This window comes from Symphalangus syndactylus, chromosome 18 (assembly GCF_028878055.3).
Source record: "Symphalangus syndactylus isolate Jambi chromosome 18, NHGRI_mSymSyn1-v2.1_pri, whole genome shotgun sequence".
Classification (NCBI taxonomy): Eukaryota; Metazoa; Chordata; class Mammalia; order Primates; family Hylobatidae; genus Symphalangus; species Symphalangus syndactylus.
The window spans coordinates 58170724-58193108 of NC_072440.2; the positions used below are offsets into that span (position 1 = coordinate 58170724).

The 22385-nt window shown below is 44.5% G+C and overlaps 1 protein-coding gene across 8 annotated transcripts in view; it reads right to left on the reverse strand.

The window, feature by feature from the left end:
• Positions 1–22385, reverse strand: part of ZNRF3 (zinc and ring finger 3) — a 263602-nt gene that overhangs the window by 59651 nt on the left and 181566 nt on the right. For all 8 annotated transcript variants that reach the window (XM_063623375.1, XM_063623374.1, XM_063623372.1 and 5 more), the window contains one exon: positions 10864–10989. In XM_063623375.1, the coding sequence (XP_063479445.1) occupies positions 10864–10989 (126 nt within the window). The remainder of the gene's footprint in view (positions 1–10863; positions 10990–22385) is intronic.

Genomic DNA, 22385 nt, shown 5'->3' on the forward strand with positions numbered 1-22385 from the left:
GCATGAGCCACCGCACCCGGCTTCAGTAGCTATTTTTGATGGGCTTTTCAGCTGGCCAGTCATACCATCTCTAGTTCTTTGATTTAGCCTCATTTGTGACCCTTGTTGCATCAAGCGCCTGGTTCAATGGATGGGGACAGTGGCAGGGAGCAGCGTCTAGAGCTAGGCTTCCCCCAGTCCTGGGAGGTGGCCAGCCGCCTGTGCTCCTCGGCTTGACAGACACATTATTTGTTCTGTTCACTCACGCTATCTTCAGAACTCTCTTAAGCCTCCCAGTGGATCTCAAATAATGGTTTCAGTTAGCCTTTTATAGCTAAAAACGTCTCTGATCTAGTTTTTAAAAAGTATTGTGCTTAATATAGCCTTTTAACCAAGAGGTTCGTGGAAGATTTAGGTGTAGATGAAAAGCATCAAATTAAAATTTTGTGACTTTCAAATCATACATATGACCTTAGAAGAAAACTTGTATTCCCTGAGTTTTTCCACTTACATCATGCCAATCTTTTCTTTCCGATCTGATTTCCTTTACTAAGTTTCTTGCTTGCATCCGTTTTTAATCAAATGTAGGAGATAGCTACCCAAGTGCTCCTTAAAATAAATATGAAGAGCTTTCCAAACTTCCTCCTCAACAAGAAACCCATCTTGCTCACCTTAGAAAAGGGACTTCCATCTGCTTGGTAGCAGTATGTTTAGAAATTGATAGTGATATTTGTTGAGTATTCACATATTCCAAGAACTTTACATACTTTTTTTTTTTAGATGGAGTCTCGCTCTGTCGCCCAGGCTGGAATGCAGTGGTGTGATCTTGGCTCACTGCAACTTTTGCCTCTCTGATTCCAGCGATTCTCCTGCCTCAGCCTCTTGAGTAGCTGGGATTACAGGCGCCCGCAACCATGCCCGGCTAATTTATGTATTTTTAGTAGAGACGAGGTTTCACCATGTTGGCCAGGCTGGTCTCGGACTCCTGACCTCAGGTGATCCGCTAGCCTCAGCCTCCCAAAGTGCTAGGATTACAGGCGTGAGCCACTGTGCCTGGGCCATCCTTTTTTTTTTTTTTTTTTTTTTTTTAAGAGCCAGGGTCTCACTCTCAGTTGTGTGATTATAGCTCACTCCTGGGCTCAAATAATCCTCCCATGTTAACCTTCTGAGTAGCTGAGACTACAGTGTGTGCCACCATGCCCGGCTAATTTTTTTGTTTTTTTTTTTTTTGTTGAAATGAGTTCTCACTTGTTGCCCAGGCTGGTCTGGAACTCCTGACTTCAAGTTATCCTCTCGCCTCCCAAAGTGCTGGGATTATAGGTGTGAGCCACTATACCCAGCCACTTTATTCTTTTTTTAATTATCAGAATTCACTTTACAGAGGCGGTATGGAGAAACGGAGGCAGAGAGGTTAAACAACCCAAAGTAACGCAGCTGTTACTGAACAGAACGATCACTTGCACCTCGGCTGTTCAGCTTTAAGATCTAGGCTCTTCACACTCCTCAGATGGAGAGAGGAATGTGCCAGAGCACCAATTCCCAACAGAACCATAGCACAAAGGCTACCAGGAATCTGTTGTTCATGGCAGGCAATGGGGCAGAGAAAGGAATGAAGGAGGAAGGGGAACTCCACTAGATACCAGTAAGCACCCTCACTCCCACCCCCCAACCCTGACATTTTGAAATACAAAAATGTTTCCAGACATTGCCAAGTATCCCCTGGGGTGAAAATTGCCCCAGTTTGGAAACAATGTGATAAGAGGACCAGGGAAGGTACGATACCGGTCAGTCCCAAATAGTTGCAGTGTACTTCCAGCGATGCCATGGCAATAAACAATAGTCAGTATGCCCCGTGCTCAGGTACGTGACAAATACCTACTTGTTTCACTGACCAGAGAAGGCCTGGTGAGGCCAAGACCTATGATGTGGAACAGCTGTGACCAGGTCCATGGGACAGTCAGCCTCTTCCCCTTCCCACAGCAAATCAGACCCAAGGATTCCGGCCCAACTGTCCCTCTTAAGTTGCGAATCTCACCACTCAGGAGTGCTAAGCCGGACTTGGGTTAAAGCCCAGGGCACTCAGGTATCCCAGGAAATACATATCTGTGATCAAAAACCCAAATGAGAATGGCATGCGGAAGGATAAGGCCCCTCATCCCCACAATATCTACATGGCTTGTAAAATTCTGTAGCTTTTACCCAAGTTCCTGTCTCAAATAAAGACCCATCCAGGTAAGCCCTGTTCTACGTCAAGGTTGAAGGTTATATCCCAATGCACGCAGCAAAGATATTCAGATCTTCTTCGCTGAAGTTCTTCAAATTCACTGTCTGGTTGTTTATTAAATGAGGAAAACTGCAACCCATTGGTTTTACTCAAATTACTAACACTTCAGAACCAACACTCTTTTGGCCCCAGTACTGCAGAACAGAATAGTTCACCTTTACTCCCTGTATTGTCCTCTGGTTTCCGTTCATTTCCACTAATTTTATAAAAGGGTTTCTCTAACCCAGCTAAGCTCTCTGAGATGATCTTTACAGTGGGGCCATAATGCCAGCTCAATGAACTCAGATTACAGGCCTCCTTTCACATTCTCAAAAATGATTAAGAACCCCAAGAACTTCTGATTTGGTTATATCTATTGATATTTACCAAATTAGGAATTATAATCTGAGAAATCTTTAAAACACAGAATATGCAAGCACACATTCCATTAGTTGTCAGAGTGATGAAGTCACTACACACAATGACGTCCCTGGAAAACCTCACCATACATTTGTGAGAGAGTAAGAGTGAAAAGGGCAAATGTCACTTCAACATTACCATGAAAACAGGCTGGAAACAGTGGCTGATGCCTGTAATCCCAGCACTTTGGGAGGCTAAGGAAGGAGGATGGCTTGAAGCCAGGAGTTTGAGACCAGCCTGGGCAACATAGTAAGACCCTGTCTCAAAAAAATAAAAATAATTTCAAAATAATATTACATGAAAACAGTTTTGGCCAGGTGCAGTGGCTCATGCCTGTAATCCCAGCACTTTGGGAGGCTAAGGAGTGTGGATTGCTTGAGCCCTGGAGTTCAAGCCCAGCCTGGGCAACACGGCGAAACCACATCTCCATTAAAAATAGAAAAATCAGCTGGGTATCGTGGCATGTGCCTATAGTCACAGCTACTCGGGTGGCTGAGGTGGGAAGATCACCTGAGCCTGGGGCACAGAGGTTGCAGCGAGCCAAGAAAGTGTCGCTGCACTCTAGCCTGGGTGACAGAGTAATCCCTACCAGCCCCCAGCCACATTTTGAGAACTGCTGTGCTAGATTAACACCTGCACTGTAATTTTATGAGCTTTGACTTTCATCAGAGAACTCAGTGAGACAATGGTCAGAAAACAAAAGCCTGAATTCTGAGAGGTTTGGCAAAACCCATTCATCATCATAAGGTGACTGCCCCCCTTCCTGGATTCTTCCTGAGTTCTTTTTCCTTTAAGTACCAACCACACTCCATCACTGTGGTACATATCAGGTTCTGGCTAATATTTAGTGAAGAACTTCAAACATCTTTGGATTTCTTCTTTTTTTTTTTTTTTGAGATGGATTCTCGCTCTGTCGCCCAGATTGGAGTGCAGTGGTGTGATCTTGGCCCACTGCAAGCTCCTGGGTTCACGCCATTCTCCTGCCTCAGCCTCCTGAGTAGCTGGGATTACAGGCGCCTGCCACCATACCCGGCTAATTTTTGTGTATTTTTAGTAGAGATGGGGTTTCACCATGTTAGCCAGAATGGTCTGGATCTCCTGACCTCGTGATCCACCCGCCTCGGCCTCCCAAAGTGCTGGGATTACAGGCATGAGCCACCCCGCCCGGCCTTGGATTTCAATTAGTTTGATTTTCCTGTCCTCCATCCACTTTGTCATGAAGAGAGGATAACAAATAAAAGTCTGTCTTCTGTTCCCCCAAATTCTCTATTTTGGGAGTTGTTCTTCGAAAGTAAGTAGAAAATTTCCTCAGGGCATCCTGATACACAAAGAAGGGTTTGGTCTCTGTCCTCATTGTACCTAGATTATCCAGAACACTCCTTGGGAATAACATTCTATGGGATGCAGGGTTTGCTTTTCCCCAGGATTCAGTAACATCAGTCACCCACTTCTTTCCTGGAGCAACTATGCCCTATCACTTAAGGAAAAAATTGCTTATTTTTTTTTATACCCACTGCTCTCAACTTCCATATATTATGAAATGATTTAAGTAATACCATTGTTTTTTTAACAATGTCTAGGTCCACTGGGTTCCTCAAAACATCTAGTGGCAGGGTAACTTGATCTCTGTCCAACAAGAATGGATGCCACTGCCAAGCGAACATTCCCAGAATACAGATCCTACAACACCTGTTCTTTTGTCAGAAGCCTTCAGTGGCTTCCAGCTCTTTAGAGAATGAAGACCAAATTCTTTTTTTTTTTTTTTTGAGACGGAGTCTCGCTCTGTTGCCCAGGCTGGAGTGCAGTGGCGTGATCTCGGCTCACTGCAAGCTCCGCCTCCCGGGTTCACGCCATTCTCCTGCCTCAGCCTCTCCAAGTAGCTGGGACTACAGGCGCCCGCCACCATGCCCGGCTAATTTTTTTGTATTTTTAGTAGAGACGGGGTTTCACAGTGGTCTCGATCTCCTGACCTCGTGATCCGACCGCCTCGGCCTCCCAAAGTGCTGGGATTACAAGCGTGAGCCACCGCGCCCGGCCTCAAATTCTTTAACTTGAGAGCTTCTTCTTTCTGCAGCAGCTTTCAATGCTCCTTGAAGAATATCTTGCTCCCTTTTCTTCTGCCCTGTTCTGGAGATTCTTTTCCTACCTCATCCTGTCTTCTCGTACCTCTGTCTTACACAACCCCCACTCTGTAAAACCTGCCCAACTCCTCCAGTCCATGTGGACTCACTTTTCACTCTTTGTGTTCAGGGGAAGAAGAGGATTTGATTCTATGTAGTACATATAGACCATGAGTTCCTTCCAACTGAACCTTCTCTGAATGACTCAGGATAGACTGAGGACATCACCCACAAGCTCGTGATCACATACATGACTTAGTGCCTGCAGGGGCCTGCTATGAGGATGGCAGCCCAGTGATCACATACATGACTTAGTGCCTGCAGGGGCCTGCTATGAGGATGGCAGCCCAGCACTGCCCCCCACCAGCTCTCTTCTGGAGAACACATCTTCCCCTTGCTCCCCACCTATGGCAGGACAGCCCCCGGGGCATAGCTGACTAGCCTAAGTGTGAGCCCCTGATCCAAGATGGGCCAATGAATCCCTTTTCTGGAATTTTTCAGACTCAAAACCCAGAGAGTTCATGTCTAGGGAGACTGGGGGACTGTGTCTCCTACCAAATGGGGAGTGAGAGAATAAAACAGATGCATGGATGGAGAAGACTCGAGGAGGGGGCCGCTGGCATCCAAGACCTGGAGTCAGGTGCTGTGGAAGGGCATCAGCACCCCGTCATGGGTTCTGTGACATAGCCCAGAATCCTCAGAGCAAATTCCTCTTTCTGCTCAACAGAGCTCAGGCTGAGTTTCTATTATGTGGAACTAACAGTTTTAACCAAGCCTTTGACTACTAAAAGGCATGATTTCTTTTTCTTTTTTTGCGGGGCGTGGGGAGGAAGGGGAGAGAGACAGGGTCTCACTCTATATCCCAGGCTAGAGTGCAGTGGCATGATCATAGCTCACTGCAGGCTCGAACTCCTGGGCTCAAGCGATCCTCTTGCCTCAGCCTCCCGAGTAGCTAGTACTACAGGCCCATGCCACCATGCCCAGCTTATTATTTTTTTATTCTTTTGTGGACAGGAGATCTCACTATGTTGCCCAAACTGGTCTTGAACTTCTGGCCTCAAGCAGCTCTCCTGACTCAGCCTCTCAAAGTGTTGAGATTATAGGTGTGAGCCACCGTGCCCACGTGAGCATCTGATTTGTATCTAGAAAAACTGGCAAAGACAAAAGGAGGCAAAGAGAAGAAACCAACATTGATGAAGCAGAAGGGTCTTATTTCAGATCTTGGCTCTTGTGAGCTGTTCAATCTCAGGTTATGTAGAGAGCTCTCTAGGACTCGATATGCTTATGGTAAAATGGGAATCTGGATAGGATCTCAACTTAGCCTTAATTAAACGAGACACTATAGGTAAAGCTCTCAGCACTCAGCAAGCACCCAACACATGACGGCTGACTTCTACATGGTCATCCAACATTTCCCATAAGCCAGGCTCTGAGCTAAGTGCTCCACAAATATCTCGCAAAGCCCCCACTACAATGACAAAGGCAGCATTAGCCCTGCTGCACAGAGGAGAATGTACTGAGAACTGAATGAAGTACCCTTTCCAAGGTCAGTCAGCCAAGGCTGGGTCTCTGTGACATGAAACTTTCTTGTCTTTTCTTAATTTCCCCACATTGTACTATTAAGCCTTGGAGAGAGCTAAGGCCATGCCTGTTGACTATGCTGTTCTTTTTTTTTTTTTTTTTGAGAGAGGGTCTCTCTGTTGGCCAGGCTGGAGGGCAGTGGCACAATCTCAGCTCACTGCAGTCTTGACCTCCTGGGCTCAAGCAATCCTCCCACCTCGGCCTCCCAAGTAGCTGAAACCACAGGCATGCGCCACCACGACTGGCTAATTTTTGTGTTTTTTGTAGAGATAGTGTTCTGCCATGTTGCCCAGGCTGGTCTCAAATCCCTGAGAGCTCATGCAATCGGTGCACCTCAGCCTCCCACAGTACTAGGATTACAAGCGTGAGCCACCACGCCTGGCCCATGCTGTTTTCCAAACCTCTCCCTAAGAATCTTCTCTAACATGGTGTGGTAGTTGTGGGGCATTTATTCTGCCTTGAGTTACAGAATCAGGGCCAACCCGGCTTTGTTAGAAACGCCAGCACCTCTCACGTTCCCTGCCATGAGACTCTCCACAGGTAAAGCTATTAAAGTTAACCTTCAAAATTCTTAGCTCTATAAGATGCTTAATAAACACTGATTGAATTGGAGGGTTAAGATGCCCGGGACAGGCCGGGCGCGGTGGCTCACGCTTGTAATCCCAGCACTTTGGGAGGCCGAGGCGGGCAGATCACGAGGTCAGGAGATCGAGACCACGGTGAAACCCCGTCTCTACTAAAAATACAAAAAAATTAGCCAGGTGTGGTGGCGGGCGCCTGTAGTCCCAGCTACTTGGAGAGGCTGAGGCAGGAGAATGGCGTGAACCTGGGAGGCGGAGCTTGCAGTGAGCCGAGATTGCGCCACTGCACTCCAGCCTGGGTGACAGAGCGAGACTCCGTCTCAAAAAAAAAAAAAAAGATGCCCGGGACATAAACATAGACTCCTTTGCTTTGGGGATGGTTTAAGACCCTTACATTGATTGATTGATTGATTGACTGATTGATTGACTGGAGACACGGTCTTCCTCTGTCGCCCAGCCTAGAGTACAATGGTGCGATCAGAGCACACTCCAAACTCCACCTCCAGCGATTCTCCTGCCTCAGACTCCCAAGCAGATGGAACTACAGGTGCATGCCACCACTCCTAGGTAATTTTGTATTTTTAGTAGAGGTGGGATTTCGCCATATTGGCCAGGCTGGTTTCAAACTCCTCGCCTCAAGTGATCTGCCCGCCACAAAGTGCTGGGATTACAAGTGTGAGCCACCGTGCCTGGCCAAGACCCTTACTTAATAGCAAACTCTAAGAAATGTCAATTTTATTCTATTTTAACTTCTTAGGACTTAAACTGCCACAGGTAACAGAATCTGTCTTTCAATGCTGTAACTAGAATCTCTCCAAACTAGAATATCAAAGAAAGATTTTAAATATGATACAAAAGCTCAAAATATTAGAAGAACACGGAACCCAGAACAGCCTCTCCACGTTAAGTACAAGAGAGAGGCTCAGAAAGCTGGAGAGATGCGCCCATGCCTGGTCTGAGGCAGGGCCTGGCCTGGCGCCCTGGCCTGCTGCTCCCCTGTGGGGGCTTGCCCTCATCCCAACTCTGCCTCCTTAGCTGATCCTGACTGTACCTCCTCCCACAGAATGGAAAAGAAGAGAAGGAGGGGATCATAAATCATATTTCTCTCATGAGTTTACAGAGTTCTTTTCTGAGAAGTTCAAAAGCACTCAGTAATAAACTGAGGTGACAAGTTTATGTCTTTTACTTTTAAAGTGAAATTTTATTTGAACTCTTGGAGAGGCATTTACATGTTTTAATTTAGGACATCCTCTCTTATTTCAAGGTTTCACCCTGTGGCATTGTCTGTAAGTGGGTGGGTGGGTGAAGAGGGTGGGTGCTGGGGAGGGGGTTAGCCTGTGTCTAGGCCACCCCTCTTCTCCCACAGGCTTTTCCGAATGCCTGGCCCGCCTGCAGCGGACAGAGTCCTCCCTTCGTGGGTTTTCAACAAGTTTCAACATCCACAGGAAGGAGCTCCCACCCCCTAGCTAGCTTGGCTGTTTTCCTCCTATGCCTTTTCTGCCTCTGTCCACTGCCTGCTTCTTCAGAGCCAAGAAATGGATGGAAAATCATGAATTCTGCAGGGACTAAGCTGCCCATGGGGATAACTTTGCCTTCCTTTAACCTATTTTTTTGCTACCAGCCCCTGGGGGCTCAGAAAACAAGAAAACACAGTTGTCAAAGTTAATGAAATTGAGACTAAGAACAACCACACTTTAAGAAGATGATGAGAGAAAGAGAGAGGGGCGGCAGGAGAGCAAGAGAGGGAGGAAGAGAGAGACATCTTGACTCATCGCACCTCCTACACTGGCCCAGGCTTTAAACAAATGCAAAACTGTCTTTCTTTGGCCCAACCTTCTGTGCTAATGATTTTATTCAGGTGTAAACTCAAAGCCAAACTGCAATGACTAACCATGTGCAAATGCTGCCCACCACCAGCCTCTCCAGAGAAACGTGGGGGCTGCTGCTTGCAAGCAGGTAGAACCACACGCTCAGCTTCTGGGCCCCTGCATCCCATAAATATTTGGTGACTGAATAAACTTAAGAAGCACTTAATGATTCAATATATGCCTAGGGTTTTTTATTCCCCCTGGCAACACGGGCCAGCAGGCCAAATCATACAAAACTCTCCAAGTAAAACCACTGCATGGTTGTTCCAGGCAGAGGAGGAAATAGTTGGGTTCTCCGAGTGACTTCAGCAAGTTTCCCCACCACTAAACCATGGGAGAACTATAGGGTGACCCTGTGATCCCTGTTCCAACCCATTTAGAGATGCGAGAGACACAAAGATGGAGCCCCACCACCCGGGCAAAGCAAATGAAGCCAAGGAACCGATTCCTGCATAGCAGCAGTTAAAGTACAGGAGAAAATGTTGTATTAGGAGCGTAATACCTACAAGGAAAGCACTGTTCCTACCCTGTAGATGTAGCTGGCATTTCTCCTAGGAAAACACTAAAATATTCTCAAGGGGGTCACTGCTCTCCTACCACCACTAAGCAGCTCTGGCCAATTATTTAAATGATGAAGTATCAGGGCCTGAGCCACCTAAAACACCTCAATTCAACTTTGTGAACTGTAAAGCAAACAGCTAATAATTCCTGTGGGGTTATTTTTTCCAACTAAAGGGCAGGAGAACTTGACAAGTGACTTGGAGTTACTCAGAAGACAAGAGGGATGCAAAAACCACAAAAAGATTAGACCTGTGAGGGTACCTGGAGCCAAAGGTCTTTCAGGAGACACTGGCAGGGGCTACTTTAAGTCTGGAAAGTCTCCCCTCTCTAGCACCCTGCTTCAAAACCACCCCTTCTCTCTCCTGGATTTCTCAAGACAGCCTCAAGAGGTTAGGAACCAGGACAGTTTTTTGCCCCAGCTCTCTCCCCATGGTACCTAGAATGGCAGCTTTTGAGAATATAAAAGATATCCAGTCAGTACCACTATCCTTAGGAGAGACCACCTTTCTCCCAGCCAAAATTCAAATCACCTTCTCTGAACCTTTCCTTTTAACAAAATGATGCAGTTTAAACAAAATCCAGTTTAAAACAGGTTGTTACCTGTCATATTTTAAGACTGTTGATGAGTGGCTTTCCAAAGTAAATTTATTTCTATCTTATACTGCAGTCAAAGTAATGCTGACCCTCTTGGCTAAAAAGTCTTTTTTAGTACTTCTAAATGGAGTGATGGTAGCCAATGGCAGCAAACGTTTATTGAGGGCTTACTCTTGTGTAAGGCGTTTGCATCTCATCTCACCTCCTAACCACCTATGAGGTAAGTTCTAATACAGGACCATAATTGCTGTCTGCCATTCTGAAACCAAAAAAAGCTCTAAAACCAAAACATTTTCCCATAACTTACTTGGCAGCAAAACTTAATGGACCTGAACTCATCTGGAGGCAAAGCTGCCGTGAACTAACACAAGGCTATTTAGATTTTAGTTATCCCACTTAATGTGAAGATCTCTATGGTTTGTTATACAAATGTGAATGTTTTGGTTACTGAGTGCTTCCCCAGGTCTCTTGGAGGTTACTTAATATAAAATCTATACCCCTTAATGCCTTTTTAAACCCCCCAAATCTCAGAATTCTGAAAGATCTGGCCCCAAGGGTGTAAGATAAAGTATAGTGAATCTCTATTATTAGCCCATTTCACAGACAAGAGACTAAGACTCCTTGAGGGGAAGCAACTTGCCCAAGGCCACACAATGGACAAGAAGGTAGAGCCCACTCTGAGACTGGCAGTCTCTTTCAGTATGGCAGTATGGGCTTGTAAACACTGGTGGGCCACGGCAAAGCATGTCTCAGTCCCCACCTCATGCAACTTCAGCCGGGAAGGAGCACTGTGCCAGCATGGCTCTTCTCCATAATCAACTATTTGAGGAATGCTGAAATGAAAGAGTGGAAAACACCAACCAGAAACACAGTGATTCCAAGGGCCTGGTGCTTACCTTGCCTAGGACAGTGAGGCATGGTTTCGGGTCCAATTCTGGCTGTTCCAGCTTCACCACTCCTACCCAGCCATATTCATACAAGTCCTCTTCGTCATTGTTATTACATAGGCCCAGTGGGTGCATCTAGGAAATAAAATGGAAAGAAAACTTCAGCAGGCAAGCTACACATTTGCTTGATTCATACTGTGTATTTCTCAGATGCTATAGCCAAAAGTAATGTCAAAACTTAAAATTTTAAGAGTGGGGACAGTTTTTCAACCCAAGGGAAATTTTATTTCAGCACAATGAGCTGAGCACTGGGGAGAACACAATAGAGCCATTATAAATGTATGTTATGCATGCTTTTTTACTGCCTTGTAAATGATGGTGATCCAAGGTGGAAACCGCCCAATAGGATCTAGGGAAAGAAAACAGCACAATTCCCATATAAACGCCAATCTAAATTGCTGTGAAATACCATAAATTTAACACTAAGTAGCAATTACAGACGAGACTAGCCAGGTTAGTATCCAAGATTGTTTGGCTTCTAGACTTCAACAACATGTCTACTTCAACTTACGCAAGAGGATCTGGAAACACATCCTGGACTCTATGCAGAGACCACAGAAATCACCAGTGTAATTAACAGGCTGTTTAAAGGCTACCCCTGGTTACTGGGAAACAGATAAAATTCTTTGAGGTCTTTTCAAAATTTGCAAAGCACAAAATCAAAGATGGGCAGATAAGCAGTGTCAAATTTCTGTGTGTGAAAAGTGCAATCAAACCAGAACAACCCTAAGGTTTGTGCTCACAGTTCTATCATTGAGTGGTACCAGGCCCTAGAATCCCTAATAACAATCTGAGAAGAGGAAATCCTCAGGGATAAACATAACTTATCAAGAAGCTGATAAGCCTAGCACTGTGTGTGCTAAGCTCTTAAATCAGTGGAAGAAATACGTCTTTAGATTCATGACAAGTTAGAAACACAAGAGACCTAAGAATGCACTCTAGACAGAATATGGCCCCCAAGATATCTATGTCCTAATCTCCAGAACCTGTGCATAAGTTACCTTACACAGCAAAAGACTTTGCAGATGTGATTGAGTTTGAGATGGACAGATTCCTGAATTATCCAGGTTGGTCCAGTGCAATCACAAAGGTCCTTATAAGGGAAGCAGGGAAGCATGAGAAAGAGAACAGATGTGATGACAGAAGCAGAGGCTGATGTGCTTTGAAGGTGGAGGAGGGGGCCATTAATCAAGAAATGAGGATGGCCTCTAGAAGCTGACAAAGATGAAAAAATGGATTCTCCCCTCAAGCTTCCAGAAAGAATGTAGCCCTGGGGCCGGGCGCGGTGGCTCACGCCTGTAATCCCAGCACTCTGGGAGGCCGAAGCAAGCGGATCACGAGGTCAGGAGATCGAGACCATCCTAGCTAACACGGTGAAACCCCGTCTCTACTAAAAATAGAAAAAATTAGCCGGGCGTGGTGGTGTTCGCCTGTAGTCCCAGCTACTCGGGAGGCTGAGGCAGGAGAATGGCGTGAACCTAGGAGGCGGAGCTTGCAGTGAGCCGAGATCACGCCACTGCACTCCAACCTGGGCGACAAAGCAAGACTCCGTCTCAAAAAAAAAAAAAAGAATGTAGCCCTGAAGACCTGTTTGGGACTTCTGACCTCCAGAACTGTAAGAGAATGAATTTGTGTTGCTTTAAGCCACTAAGTTTGTAGAAACTTGTTACAGCAGCAAATAGGAAATTAATACGCTCACATTATCCCCTACTTGTTTTACAGATGAGAACAGAAATCCAAGACAAGTGGCTTTTCCAAGACACAGCCAGTATGTGGCACACCGAGGTGACCAGGCCCTTGGATTCACAATCCAGTGCCTTCCCACTCCACTTGCTTACTTTATCTTCCCTTCCTCTGAGAGCTGACCATCTGACAGGTGAAGACCAAGAGATAAAATCCTCAGAAAAAAAAGTTTCCAGCTCTAAATCCTGTGGTATTCAAGCGTAACATGAGTTTGGTGCAGGCAGCAAGAGTTGCTAGAATGTTTGGGGAGGCTTTGCGCAGCTGCTGAGCCTCGAGTGAGCTTAGAAGGAAGAGTTAGACTGATCAGGGCAAAATGAGAGGGAGGTCAGTTCCAAGCCTGGGGAGGAGTTGCTAAGAGATGATATAGAGGGGAGAAAAGGATGCATCCAGTCTGATGAGTAGGAAGGGTCACTGTCTACACTGAGAAGGAAAGAGAAGGGCTCAAAAACCAGGATGGAGTCTGGACACCAAGACAGTATTACAGGTTCTTAGGCAGAAGATTGTGCACTGACAGAAGTTATTTTAGGCAGGCAGGTAACCTCTTCAAGCAGTGGTATTCTTGGACTCCAGAGACAGCAACGAGTGGAGGGCAAAGGGTGCAGGCCAAAAATGACAGATCCTTGACAATTCAATGAAACAACAGGAAAGGGGTTGCACAAGCTCATAAGGCAGGTGAGAGGTCACCACTGCTGAGCACTGGGCGGCCAGCAGCTGTCTTTATAGTGGGTGAGAGATACCCCACCCCTTGGGAATTCCAAGATATGAGACAGAGGGCCCTGGGATCTAACTTTGCACGAGCTTTCAGGCTCATGGAATTTGCCTGAAGGGCCAATGGAGGTTCTCCGGTGCCGTGGGTGCTGCAACCTTTCCTCCAGGGTGCCCCTGCGGGATTCAGCCCACTCTAGAATGTTCTACAGTTATTAAACAATGAGTAGTCTGAAATGCTGAGACCTCCAACTAGAAAAAGCATGAGCAAGAGGGATGAGCCAATTATGTCAACAGCTCAGGCACCTCTGACCTCCAGGAAAGGGCTCAAGACCCGGCTCACTCCAGCACAGCTCAGCCAGCTTCCTGAAGTCCCAGGTCAAATCATGGTATTAACGGCAACCAGTATTCCAAGGTATTTTTAACCTGGCCACGCAACTTGGAGGTTTCCAGATGAATGGCTGCTTTTGGTTACTTATACATTTATGGGGTTTGGCCAATGATAAAGAGTTGTTTTGGAGGAGCACAGGTATCATCTGGGTCTAAGACTTTGCATCTATATCAAAACTTTACTAAAGAAAGAAGCCAGGCACAAAACACCGCATATTGTATGATTCCATTACATGTCCAGAAGAGGCAAAACCATTGAGACAGAAAGCAGACTAGTGGTTGCCAAGGGCAGCAGGGAGGGGGCAAATAAGGAGTGACTGCTTAATGGGTACAGGGCTTCCTTTTGGGTGATGAAAACGTTCTGGAACTAGATGGTGGTGAAGATTGCACAACATTGTGAACATATTAAATGCCACTTAATTTCATGCTTTAAAATGATTAAAATGGTGAATTTTATATGAATTTCACAATTAAAAGGTTAAAAAAAAAAAACAAAAAAACAAGCAACTGTCCTAAGAGCTTACTCAGGAATGACTTACGCCCTGCCTAGCGCTGCCCTCAGCTAACACGGGGATCCCACACTGAAGGACAATGTGGTTTCTATCCTTCCGGAGCCTAAGTGAATTCCAGCAGCCCTTCAGGAAACTGGGTCCTGCAGAATACTACCTACCACAAGATGAAAAACAGGTTCTTGCACAAGTAAATAACACTGAGAAGCTCTTCACAGGGACTCAGGATCTACATGTGTGAATTAAAGCTCTGCAGTGGCCAATGGTTTAAAAAGGCTTTTAACCTTTGCTAAAACCATCATTTCCTACCCTTTGTTTATAAACTTGTTTTGCATTTAATCTGATCACACGATTTCATGGGACACACTTTGAGAGATGCTAAGTTAGGGAGAACACATACACACGCATGGCAATAAACCTACAGTGAATATGACATGAGGTAAAGCTAAATGTCTGCAAATGCTGAACATCCATGATGCAAAGACTTAAGGCCATGGTAGAAAGAAATGGAGGGACAGTCGAGGGCAGCTGGAGAAAAGATGAGGCTTGGGAGAGCGGCAGATGTGGAGGACAGGGAGAAGACAAGGAATGGAAACCAAGAGGCAGCTGAAGCCAAAGCTGAGGCCTGACCCTCTGCAGCCAGTGAGGTGGACGTGGGCCTGACCAGGCCAGAGGCTTACTCTCTTGGAGGAGCAGAACACACGGCCTCAGGAAAGGCATGTGGAGAGCGTGTCCAGGCATGCAGAAATCTGAACTATGTAAGCCTCAAACACACCCAGGGGTCCCTCGGGGCTGTCAGGGTCCCCTGAGGCTGTCAGGCTGGTGCCCTGGGCCACACTTCATTGCCAGGCTCTCTCCCCTCCTAAGCAGTCATTCCTTCCCACTCTCCTCCAAACTCCTCTATCAAATCTTCCCGACACTGGGGTGGGTGACTGTTAGCAGCTCAACACATCAACCCCGTCAAAGGCACTGACTTCTGAACAGGAATGAAAGCCTTTAAAACTAAAAGGAATTTTTCTAAAGTGCCAGTGGGAAGGACGCTTTACTCTCTTGTGGAGGGTAAAGAAGCCACTAAGATCACATCTCAGAGGATAAAAAACTTACCTCACCATCCATTCCACCTTCCCACTTCCACCCTAAGTTCCTTCTCTCCTGAGCTCCTTATTCCAGTTTACATCTCCAGTGCAGGTCTGTTAATTCAATCTAACAGGCTCCTTTGACCCACCTATTGAATATCATATTATACGATTCAGGTCTCTGTCAGCTGGCCCCTGACGACAGCATTGGCCACCCTAGGCCTCCAGCCGTTTCCACCCTGAGGTTCTCTTTTCCCAAGGGCTCCAAGTTATGAGCTCAGGAGGCGTTTTTATAGAGAAGCAGAAGTAGTCATTATGTGAAAATATTCTTTAGTGAACTGACCTGTCCCAAGGATGGAGTATTCTAGGCAAAGGCATAAAATGCAAATGAACATACCATTTTGTTTGCATTTTATGGGAAAAGTGAAACAGAGGCCTTTCCTATTAACTGGACATCTACAATGTTAACACTTTTTTTTTTTTTTTTAAGGCAGGGTCTCGTTCTGTCACCCGGATGGGAGTGCAGTGGCGCGATCACAGCTTACTGCAACCTCGACCTCCTAGGCTCAAGCAATCCTGCCACCTCATTTATTGACTTTTTTTTTTTTTTTTTTTTGTAGAGACAGGTCTCACAATGTTGCCCAGGCTGGTCTTGAACTCCTAGGCTCAAGCAATCCTTCCGCCTCAGCCTCCCAAAGTGCTGGAATTACAGGTGTGAGCTGCTGCACCTGACCGGTTTACACATTTTAATCTCATATTTAATCCAACAATGAACTCCTGCTAATTGTTGGAATATCAGATGATATAGTGACTAAACTATGTAAATAAGTTGCAAACTAGAACTGCAAATCAGCAACCAATGCAGAATTTAACAGAGTACATGAAAGTCCTATTAGTCAACAACTGGATTCCACTCAAAGCCAATGGCAAACAATCTAGTTAAGGATTAAAGAAGAAGCAACACGCATGGGAGCTTCCACAGAGAATGATCAAAGGATTAAGAGAGACCTTTGGAAAAAGTGAGAGTCCTCTCAGTTGGAAAACAACATTTTTTTTTTTTAGACGGAGTCTCCATTGCCCAGGCTGGAGCATAGTGGCGCGATCTCGGCTCACTGCAACCTCTGCCTCCCGGGTTCAAGCAATTCTCTTGCCTCAGCCTCCTGAGTAGCTGGGATTAGAGGCGCCTGCCACCACACTCAGCTAATTTTTGTATTTTTAGTAGAGTCGGGGTTTCACCATGTTGGCCAGGCTGGTCTCAAATTCCTGACCTCAGGTGATCCACCCACCTTAGACTCCCAAAGTGCTGGGATTACAGGCATGAGCCATCGCACCCGGTTGAACTCAAACCTAAGTGAAGGATGCCATATGCACAGTCTTATACAATTTTGCTGAGAATATCCCTGCACTGCCCACAAGAGATTCAATCTTTGTTTATTCTCAAAAATCAGTACAAGGCTGCAATTATAATTTAAATATAAACCATTACTTTCATTTTTATTTTTTAAGATATAGTCCCAATGAAACCTTTATTTCTACTTTCTCCTAAGAAATACTAGGCCCTAAGCCAGGCATAGTGACACACACCTATAATCCCAGCTACTGGGAGGCTGAGGTGGGAGGATGGTTTGAACCCAGGAGTTCGAGACCAGCCTGGCCAACATAGCAAGACTGCGTCTCAATTTTTTTAAAAAGATAAAAAAGAAGTATTAGCCTCTAATTTTAAAAGATCCCAAGGTCCTTATCTGGATAACGATAATCTGTAGAGAATAAGAACCTTCTCTGTAAGAAATTCCTAAACTCTCCCAAAGTTTCAGCTAGACACTGCTTCCACACCATCCCTGCAGTCATCAGGTAAAAACCAGGCATGTTATTCACCCATGCTAACACTAGCCAGCAACATATAGACACTGACTACATATAAGACCTGTGTAGTTCTGAATGCCTAATCATTCAAAATTCATCGTATGATACTTCAGTGTATGGTGTTCAAGCATGTTAATTTTGAACTTAATGTAGCATATAAGCATTTAAAAGTTACAGGCATTCCTGAGTTGATTTTCTTAAAATATTTGGATGGGTAGGGCTTTCCTAGTCAGACGCTTGGCATTTATGTTTTTGCCTTATTCTTTTTAAGAAGATTAAAAACAGCTGAATTGTGTGTAAGAGCTCAAGGACATCAGAATGAACTACTAATGAAAACATAAAGAAAAAAATCAAATAGACATGGAAACCCTAGACTGGAACCAAGACTCCATCCAACAGAGAATACTAAGGGGAAGGATGGCTTGAAATGAGAAGACAAGCAAAACTTCTGGGGCAGATTCACAGAAGAACTTTATGCAAATAATTAATAAGCTACAATGAAAGTGCAAGAATATAACAGAAAATATGTCCTGGGTTATAACTTTGATTTTGTTTTACTTTTGCTCTTTGTGCAATAACTTTGGGATACTTGACATCTTGCTTAAGTCAACTGAAGGAAAATGCCTACTCATTCCTTTATCAAGAGTTTGACATTATTATGAAACTGTGGCTCTTACCCTCTCACTCCTTATTTTGTTCCAAGGGATATTTTGGGAAGGAAGGAATGAGATTTGAGATCATGCAATCTTGTGTTGAAATCTCACTTCTGCCTTTTATGAGGCACATCACCTAGGCAGATGAGTTGATTTCTATAACCTTGATTTTAAAAATTATTTGTATAAATTGAAGTGTGATTTTGTTACATGGCTATATTGTGTAATGGGGAAATCTGGGCTTTTAGTGTATCCATCACCTGAATAATGTAAATGGTACCCATTAAGTAATTTCCCATAATCCATTCCCCTTCCTCTCCTCCACCCACCCTTCTGAGTCTCCAATGCCTGTACTTCCACACTCTATGCCCCTATCTGTTTTCCATATGGATTTTCTTATCTGTAAAATGGAGACTGTAGCATCTGTCTTAACTGATATGGACAAATACAGACATCCTTAAAGATTAAATGAGATAAAATACATCAACATAGTAACACCAGTAGACATTCTATCAATGGGAAAGCTCTCTCCTTCACCTTCTCTAGACCTGTCATGTTCATTTGCATTTTATGCCTTTGCCTAGAATACTTTGCCCTTCAAGACCAACTTAAATGTTACCCCTTCCATGGAGCTTTCTTGAATGAACTAATACTTCTTGATTCTCAAATGCTTTGTATGGTGCTTACTGGTTCCTACAGCCTCCCCTCTAAGATGGGCACCTACTTCTAGAAAAACAGTCTTATTCAGAAGTCCCCTTTCACCCTACACAGAGCTTTGCACCCAACAGGTGCTCAATAAATGACTGCTGGCTGAACAAATGACCTCTGGCCTGGAGGCAGGCCTGCTGCCATGTCTCTTGCTGTTTTTGGTGAGCCACTTGGGTCTCTGCTCTGCTAAGTGAGGGACCAGGGCAAATAGGTCAGGATTTAATTAACTTGCTGCATGAACTTTGAAAGACCTAGCTCTTACAGTTATTGATTACTGAGTCATCAAAGACATTTCCAGGACAAAAAAGATTTACTGGCAATGGTATAGGAGTAAAGGCTGCTCCTCCTTGGCCTTGCTGTGGGGCTACAGCAGCCCAAGCACGCTGGGGTGGTTACTGCTTTCTATACACAGCGACCACAACACTGGTGCCCTTCACCATGACAGCACCTTGAAAGGACAGTAGAAGGGGAAGGAGAATAGAAGATGTCCTCCCTAAAAAAAGCAAGTCTCAAATTTTCCCATCCACATCCAACTTCAGGAGTTGCTGTCAGCAACAACAAAACAAGGAAATAAAACTAAGGAAAAGGCAGGCATGGGATCCAAGCACAGGGACTCCCACAGATTAGAGAAATAAAGAGAAATCCCAGGACGATGGCTTTGCAACCAGCCTGTTGAATGACAGGTCCAGATGGGGCCAGAAAGATGAGGCTACAGGACAGCCAAACAAACAACAACAAAAACATGACTCGTTACCCAGTGGGTTAGATGGTACTGAGGAGAGTTTTATAGTTCTGAACAAGAGGATGACAAGTGATAGTTACAGCAAACTAAAGTAATGGAGGGCCAGGGTGAGGGGAGCAATGATTAACTCCAGAAAACAACAAAAGTTACACTAGGATTGGAACCCATAATCAGGGTATGACCTACGTGATATAACTACATTGGAAGAATGCAGGAATGAGAAGAGGCGAGTGAAAAGCAAAATCTTTTTCTACAGGAGGAGGTCAATAAATTATTCTGCAATTGACTATAAGAGTTACAGAAATTTAGAAAGAATCACAGAGATGAAGAGTAAAAGAAGCCACTAAAGAATTGAAAATAGTTGCCTCTGGGAATAGCAATCAGGGGTGGTGAAGGTGAAACAAGATGATGCTCTTTTTTATTATAAACCATGATGTACGCTTTGTCTTTTTATAAACAGACACGTGAATTATTTTAATCAAAAATTTTATGCACTGCTGGAAATAAGAAGTCCCTTTCTCCAAGTGTTCCAGCAGATTCTATGGGTCCTCCTCACTGGAAAAGGCAGAGAAGGATTTCATCAGGCCCAAGAGAGACCCCACAGGCTCCCTGCACTGAGGAGCAGACATCTGAAGGGAGATTTTGTCTGAGACGGCTGTTCTGGGAGCCATCCAGGACGTGGGCTGGGGATGACTCAGGGAGACACGGTAAGAGAAAGAACCAGCAGCTTTCACCACCCTTCGCAACCAAAAATAGCTCCCAGGTGACATCAGTGTGATATAGATTTGGGGGTTACAGAGATGGCAGACACAATAACCAGGGTGATTGTTCTGAGAAGCTCCAATTTTCTCCCAGACACAGATATAATCTCTAGAAGAGGAACTCAACATTCCACTTGCATTTCTGAATAGAGTTACTAAGGCAAAATGCTACCAACAAGCAATGCATATACCTGGCCATCTCTGGTACCAGGTATCAAACAACTGGTTTTATGTTTAAATATGAAGATGAACTTTCTTCAACTTCCTCAGAGCCCAGTGAGACTGACTATCATGGTTTCATGTGGTTTCATGTTTTGTTAATGGACAAAGAAGCTAGGGGAACTTCGAAGCCAAAAGACGATATCAGACAAGGTTAAATATCTGGAGAAAAAGAACTATGTTCCCTTGAGTATGGTACATCAAGCCCAACTTTGAAACCAAGACCAGCTCTTTAAGAAGCTTTCAGTACAAAATCCTTGAGATATACTGGTGCACTTTCCACATGTCTGAAAGGGCAAAACTGAAACTAGGGGTAGTGGTACTTTTATCCAAGGTTACAAATCTCTACACTAGGCTGAGAGTTTAAAATAACTTCAAAAGAGCTGCCTGCTTCTAAGTGGGTTACTGTTACACAGGAGCCAAATACTAAACTAATAAGAGGATGAGACATTTCACTCTGTAATATTATCTCATCAAAAAATTCCTGGGGATTTAAAAGGGAAACTTCCTTCCTTTTGTTCTTTTGCCACTGTCGGCCAGGGTAGGGTGTCGCTGTGGTACAGAGTTTCACATCAGTCCCAGACCTTTTCTTAAAAGGTGTGGTGGCTAGAACCAAGACTTATAATTTACGTGAAGGAATGGAAAAAGGACAGACCCACCCATTTTTCTCTTGAATCATAAGGATTTTTTTCCCTCTTCTATGTACAAAGAAGTGGACAATTCTTTTGCTCTTTGAACAAACAGCCTAAACCTTTTTCTGGATCTAGAATCAAACAGAACCTGAATAGTTATTCTCCCTGTTGTCATAGCAATGAGGGGAACTGTGATGGGTCAGAAACTACCCCAGACACCAAAAAGCTGCTAGCTGTTGCTGCTGTTTCACAGAGAATTCCAGCTGGGAACGGCCTGAAGACTGTGGAGTTCTCTCGGCTGAGGACTCTGGCTTTCAGAACACTCGGCTGGAGTCTCCCCCAGTGGGTATCACTTTTTTTGAGAAAAAACAAAAAGAGCCTCTATACCTATTTCGTTTCTCTGTACCAAATAGACAACTGAGAAGTGACCTGTCAGAAACTTGGGGAAGCAGCAGGCATTTCAAATCCACCTTTTCTCTTGAGTATCTCCCATGCCCTAGAATTTCATTTTGTCAGAGAATTATGTTAAAACTTACATATGGCCCCATGTATATCTCGTGTCTGACTTTACAAACACTCGCTTAGAATGGCTGTTGCTAGTTTCAAATAGAAGATGCCTCGTAAGTTACATTTTTTTTAAGTATCCAGTAGACTATAGAAATCTTAAGCTAAATTAATTCTAAATTCATTCTTGAAGTGACTCAGAGTGACTCATGTGCCTACCAGATGACAAGTATTGTTCTCTACACAGAAATTCACTGACACAGTTTTACTTCAAATTGCAAGGCAACTTATAAAGGACACTTGATCGTTCTTATTATGAAAAGGATTAGGTGCTTAAACACATCAAAGAGTTACTAAATTAAGATGAAATACAATACTATAAACAACAAATCATTCAAACTACATGATGCTGAACTGAAACTAGAAAAATAAGTGAAAAAAATTCCAAAGCTATATTAATTTATTTTTTATTCAGACAGGGTCTCACTTTGTCACCCAGGCTGGCATGTAGAGGCACAATCTTGGCTCACTGCAGCCAGGACTTCCTCCTGACTCAGTCCCCCAGGTAGTTGGGATTACAGGCATGCACCACCATGCCCAGCTAATTTTTGTATTTTTAGTAGAGACAGGGTCTCACTATGTTGTCCAGGCTGGTCTCAAACTCCTGGATCCAACTCAAGTAACCCACCCACCTCTGCCACCCAGCCTATTCATTTATTGAGACAGGGTCCCGCTCTGTTGCCCATGCTGGAGTGCAGTGGCATGATCTTCACTCAATGCAACCTCTGCCTCATTTATATGTTTATAAATGATAAAGCAACATGAGCTAAGTCAATTCCTTTAGGACAATTAGTGAACTAGATAGTGACAAAGTGGGGCAGAAAGTACAAATGTATTTTTTAAACTTCTCCATACGAGCAGGTACAGAACAAAGATACACTGCAAGGAATGAAATGACTGAGAGTT